We start from the raw sequence: 6,360 nt of genomic DNA, 5'->3' as shown, positions 1-6,360 counted from the left end.
GTTCAGGGAATTCACCAGAATGACTAATTTCTGAGCTCACTCACTCACATGATCATCCGGGAGGAAATGAAATGCCCTGTGCCTGTATCAGTCTTGAAAAGAAACAAACACACATGGTTGGTTTTAATTGTAGATCGAGTACGATTTACAGATTAGCTTCCGATTTTTCTACCTGACAAAGATGCACTGCACTGTAATCTTGATAATGGCTTTCATTTTTTTTAAACATTAGATATAACAAATCTCAATGAATTGTTATATGTCTTGGTATATCACATAAAATGCGTTTTCAATTGATTAGCAGACCATTTCTGTCTTAATCTAAAACATCGTAGATATCTATCACGATCTCATTATATATTTATTACATTGTTACTAATAATATTTGACCCTATGACAGGTATGATTCGCTGTGGTACCGCAGAACCCTTCCAGTAGTAAAGCTAGTGGGGAGATGGAATTGAACACGTTAACAAAGAAGGCGCGCATTTTTTATGTGTAAATCATTTTTTGCGCAATCGTTGAGTTCAGTTCAGACCCGTGACAAGAATTGGGAACGGCAGTTCGTTCAAGGTGACCAAAGCAGCTGCTCACTTTTCAGACGTCCACATTCCTTCTTTTTTTTTGCTCCGATCAAATATTCCACGATTAAATAAAATAGTTCGTTTGCAATTAATTTGGAAAATGTAAATAAACCGAGTCGCTGGACGCAGAGTTCTACTCAGCATTTTTCGTGAATGAAAACCTCAGGCTCGTCTCTGCACGGAACCACATCTAACAAGGGGTTGTTTCTTGTCAAATGTGGAGAACCCGAAAGATGGAACCCTCCCCTCCCGCTGCTGCTGCTACTGCTGCAATCTGCAACATGAACTCTGCAACTTGCGCTCAACCAAACTTGGTGGTGGCACCCAAGCCCCAGGTCCCGCCCACCTCCCGCCTTTCTCCGGCCGCGAGTGGCTGGACGGGTGGCTGCGTCTCGCGGTCAATTGGCCAGCGGACACGTCGGTCAAGCGCAGAGCTTGGTTGAGAGTCGAGTGGGGGGGGGGTGCGGATGTAACAATGTGTCGAGCGCGCATGTCCCGAGTTTCTGTGGAGGCAACGAATTGTGTTTGATTTTGAAAGGGCAAATTGATTGTTGATCATATTGTTTCCGTCACATTATTTGGTGTTAGGTCCGTGCCTCTACTTTGCTGCCGTTTTTTTTTTTGCAGAGTGGGATTTACATTGCTTGCTGTGTTTTTGTTGTTGTTGGCGAACATATATATATATATATATATATATATATGTTTTCGTGAAGCTCGTTCCGTGAGTGTGTGTATTTTGTGCGAGACTTCTCAACCCTCCTGTCTCTTTATCCGCTCTGGTTCTATGGCGGCGCAATTGGATACAATATATGGACTTTCCGACGATGAAGTGAGTACTGTTGGTTGTTTTTTTCCCCCTCCTAAATGTTCGTTTGTTGTTATTTCCGATTGAAATGAGGAGTAAACTGCTGCGGAATGTTTATAACCTGTGATGAAAGGCAGCCGAGGAAATGCAAGCCCGGCTCCTGGGCTGTCAGCCATTCAGACGGGAATGCCAGTCGCTTTTGTGCATTTATCCTACTATCTCAGCTCTGAAACGCATTTTTTTGTTTCGCACGGGAAATCCGTGTGGTTTCAGGCTTATCAGAATGACCGGATACAATGTTGATTTCTAATGCTGGAGGCAGAGATAACTTTGTTTTTTTTGTTCACTTTTGAATCGTGTGTTTCTACGCATGCTTTGTTAGAGGGACGTTTCACGGGGCAGTGTGGTGTATGTTAGTGGTGGGGGTGAAGTTATGAACTGGACGGGGAGCTGCTGTGTTTAGTTACACAAATCTATTCTGTACGCTGTCCTGTTTGAGGGATCTAACGGAATAAAGGAGATGAGAACTGTTCCGTTTTCATCCTTGGGTCCATTCCGAAATACGAGCAGTTGTGTCATTCAACAAGATGTGTGTGTGTGTGTGTGTGTTATTATTAACGTAGACGAGGTTCAGTGCTCATCAAAAGACATAGACTTTCTATCCATTTTACAATTGAAATCGATGTAGGTGCCTTTTAATCGCGTTGGTCCTTTTTTTGGGCAGAGCTGTCATTGGATTTTCATTTCAGTTTTTGAAGAATAATTTTGGATCTGAGCGATTACAAAGTTTACTCGCATTCAAGTCCAATGGCTTATCCTTGAGCTGCTTCTGGTCAGCGAAAGAAACAGCTTTTATTAAAATAAAACAAATGATTGCAGCAGCGTGCTGGCTTGTAAAGTTAACTGTGTCTTGGCTGTTTCGCGTAGCACTTCTGTGCTGATGCACGATGCTCTGTGTACAACTTTAATTACTGAGCAATGCTTGTGTGGCTTCACAGATTGGATGACATTAACGGTGCACGACAGAGCAATGTGCAATATATTTTGAAGCCAGCTGCTAAATGTTAATATTTGCTGTCGAGTGACTCAGTAGAAATTCTAGAGCTCGGAGCTGAGACGCCTGGGGATGTGACAGTCAATTATTTGGCATGCGATTGAAGGGTTACCACAGCAGAGTCAGCAAGGTAGAATTTCTGGAGGGTTGTACGGATACATAAGAGGTCTAGTAGGGAGCTGAAGGTGAAGTTAATTTTGAAATAGAATCCTGGCTGGATCTGAGATCATTGCTGGTCTATTTGCACTGAGTGGAACTGTAGTATTTACAGTTCTTTAACTCGATCTTACCCTGGACTACAATTTAGCACAAACAGGTTGAATCTGGCGCTTTGTATTGTGTGCGGTAACGTGCATTGTGCAACTACCACTGGAAATATATATATACTGACTGTGCCAGGAAAAAGAAAACCTCACCATCACAAAGATTGCATGTGACTGTATATATCATGGGGCTTTCTACTACTAACCGGATTCAGATTCCATCTTTTGAAGTGGATATGCTTTAATTCAAGAGAATGGTGCGTTTCCATTTGACACGATAGAGGTTCTCACTTCATCACCAAAGCTCTAATTTCTTCCTGTATTTACTATAAACGAATAGGACTGAAAGCACATTACATATTCTATTTTGATGTTTCTAATTCTGCTAAATATGACGGTCTTCAACTTCAATTTTAAAGTTTAATTTGTATATTTATTTTTTCTTCCAGGACAATTCAAGGTAATTTTATGATTGGCATATGCTTTTATTTTAATATGTTGCTGCATTGGGCAGAGATCAATCTGTTTGAATGAATGTACTGCCACCTTTTGCATACATTCTTCTCTGACTATGAATATTTGCACAAGTTGATTTGGGTGATTGGACTATGAATATATTTATTACAGATTAAATCGCGATGAAGCATCGAATAACTGGAGACGTTATGGAGGTTTGAAGTAACAAGGGGCTCTGGTCATGCCAGTGTTAAAGTGGAGAAATATGTAGGAAGGAACTGCAGATGCTGGTTTAAACCAAAGATAGACACAAAACGCGGGAGAACTCAGTTGGTCAGACAGCATCTCTGGATAAAAGGAATAGGTAATGTTTTGGGTCGAGACCGTTACTCAGACTGAGAGTCAGGGGAGCTGTGGCTTATTCATTATTTATCACCGGGCTGGCAGTTGAACAGTACAACTTAAGAAAATAATTATGGATAAAGAAAATCACTTAGCTTTTAAGTAGGATTAAAAAAAATACTGGAAATATTCAGCAAGTCAAGTGGCTTCTGATGGGTTGTCATTGATATAAGACATTGATATCATTGTTCCTTTAACTTTCCAAAACCTGCTATATTTTGCTCCTGAATCATTTAGCCAATGTTCCATGTATCTGAAAGCTCTCTGCCGATGCCACATCAGGTGCTTTTGAAATTCATTCAGATTTTTATCCTTTGCTATTCTGTATGGAGGTCCCATTTTAAAGTGTTTCGCAGTGATTCACTTTCTGATTTCAATTCAATTCAACTTTATTGTCATTGCGCAGATACAAGTATAGGTACAACGAAATGCAGTTTAGCGTCTGGTCATAGTCATAGTGCAAGATAGGAATTAAAAAAAATATATAAAATACAGAACAAGCATACATTAGAGTAAGAAGAGTACTGGTTAACAATGTGGATGGAGAGACCAAAGATATCTAGCGACGGGGACTCCGAGTTCAGCAATGTAAGTGTGTTGTTGAAAAAGCTGTTCCTCATCCTGCTAGTTCGAGACCTGAGGCTCCTGTTCCACCTCCCTGATGGGAGGAGGGCAAACAGTCCATGGTTGGGTGAGAGGGGTCCTTGATGATCTTCCCGGCCCGTCTCAGACACCGTTTTCGGTGGAGGGCATCCATGGCAGGGAGCGGGGCACCGATGATGTGCTGAGCGGTTTTCACCACCCGTTGTAGTGCCTTCCTATCCGCTGCGGTGCAACTGCTGTACCATACCGTGAAGCAGGTGGTCAGGATGCTTTCGATGGTACAGCGGTAGAAGTTGGTCAGGATCTGGGGGGACAGGTGAGCTTTCTACTACAATGTCATGTTTTCTTATTTAGGCTTGTGCTTCTATTGTTTTTCCCACTGTTTAATAAAATCATGTTTTCAATTTACCTCTGTCCATATTGTTCAGGATGTAGTATACTGATGCCATTGGTCTTTCGAGGTGAAAACACTATCAAAAAAGGCCTTAATTCTGCTTCCAGACTTCTTGCACAAATGTTGCAGTAGTTCACTGCACTGCATTGGGTGTCTCATTTGTCCCAGCCATGTTACCATTGAATTTCATGTTCAAATATGGTCAAGCTTGTCTTCAGGTGTAGTTCGTTGTGGTTGTCCAGAATAAGCCAATGTCTTGTATATAATTAGCAAAGTAGTTTTTTTTTTCTTCAACAAATGAACTGTTAATGCCTCGTGCAGGACAGCTTGTATTTTAATCTACACCGGTAAATGTGATTTAAATTGTGATCTTTACAATATTGCTTTTGTTTGGCCCAATTTCTGTGAACGAATTGTTTCTCTTTTGTGGAATTGTTTTATGCAAGGAACAAATGAGATATTTGTATTACGGCTAAATAAATAAATGACTTTTTAAAAATACTTGCCTAGTTGAGTTGTGGATTTAAGCACAAGAGTAATATTGGAAAAGCCTCCTGTATCTTTGCAGAACTCTTTGATTTTATTAACTTTGCCTCAAATTTCCATCTTGCCCTCAAATTCACTTGAGCTATCTCTGACACCTCTCTCCCCTTTGTTGGTCTTCATCACAGGGGACCGACTATCGACAGAAGTCAACTATGAACGTAATCGTTCCCACAGTTATCTGGACTACATCTCATCACACTCTGCCTCTTGCAATGACATTATTCCTACCTTTAATTTCTCTGTCACTGCTGCAATTGCAGGAGATATAATGCCAAAGGTAGACACAAGATGCTGGAGTAACTCAGCAGGGCAGGCAGCATCTCTGGAGAGAAGGAACGGTGACGTTTCGGGTCGAGAGAGATGCTGCCTGTCCCACTGAGTTACTCCAGCATTTTGTGTCTACCTTCGATTTAAACCAGCATCTGCAGTTCTTTGCTATGGAGGCATAATGCCTGCCCCTCTACTTACTCCTTGGATCCATCTGGGGACCCCAGCAGTCCTATCATGTTCATGTGCACCTCCTCTAACTTAATTTACTGCATTGAGTGGTCCCTATGTGGCCAGGTTTACATTAGCGAGCCCAAGTGTGGACTAGGTGGCAGTTTTGCCAAACAATTGCACTCTGTCCTCCAAGGCCTCCTGGATCTCCTGGTTGCTAACCATTTTAAGTCTCTTCGACAAGCCCCATTGATTGCAAATCAACACCCAATTCCTAAAACAGATACTTTGAATTCTGCATGGGAAAGGGTTATCAGGCAGACAATAGAGCAAGTGTCATGGATTTTCCCAAAGCCTGCTTGAGAAAATAATTTATCCTGATGGGAATACCAGGCCCATGACCACTCTTAAGGGGAGGAGCATTTAGGATGTCACAGAAAACCGCAACCCCATGCGCACACACAAGCACTGTGTAAACTTCAGAAAGAGCTTCCCACTGCACAAGTCATGCACTTGCACCAGGCACCTCTCATCCTGTCTGAGGACAAGTTTGAGGTTCACACAATTACTGAGGAGATGTGACAAATTCTACGATAATTCTCAACACCGGTGATCTGCTAGGATCAGCCCCTTATTATACTACCTATTACACTCATGACTCTGTGATCACAATCTGCTTTAACTCCATTTACAAGTATGCAGATGATCCCACGGTAGTTGTCTGAATCTTGAATATGGTGGAATACAGGACGTTGATAGAGAGCTTGGCAATATGGTGTCAAGTTATTAACTTTGGGAAACGAGGTGGAATACAC

At 41.8% G+C, this 6,360-nt stretch overlaps 1 protein-coding gene across 2 annotated transcripts in view; it reads left to right on the top strand.

The window, feature by feature from the left end:
- Positions 1-1,037: 1,037 nt before the first annotated feature.
- Positions 1,038-6,360, top strand: part of nedd4l (NEDD4 like E3 ubiquitin protein ligase) — a 399,262-nt gene continuing 393,939 nt past the window's right edge. For both annotated transcript variants that reach the window (XM_033032994.1, XM_033032976.1), the window contains exon 1: positions 1,038-1,413. In XM_033032994.1, the coding sequence (XP_032888885.1) occupies positions 1,369-1,413 (45 nt within the window). In that variant the 5' untranslated portion in view covers positions 1,038-1,368. The remainder of the gene's footprint in view (positions 1,414-6,360) is intronic.

This window comes from Amblyraja radiata, chromosome 1 (genome assembly GCF_010909765.2).
Source record: "Amblyraja radiata isolate CabotCenter1 chromosome 1, sAmbRad1.1.pri, whole genome shotgun sequence".
Taxonomy (NCBI): Eukaryota; Metazoa; Chordata; class Chondrichthyes; order Rajiformes; family Rajidae; genus Amblyraja; species Amblyraja radiata.
Note: the sequence above shows the minus strand (reverse complement) of the source record. Positions and strands in the feature narration are given on the sequence as shown.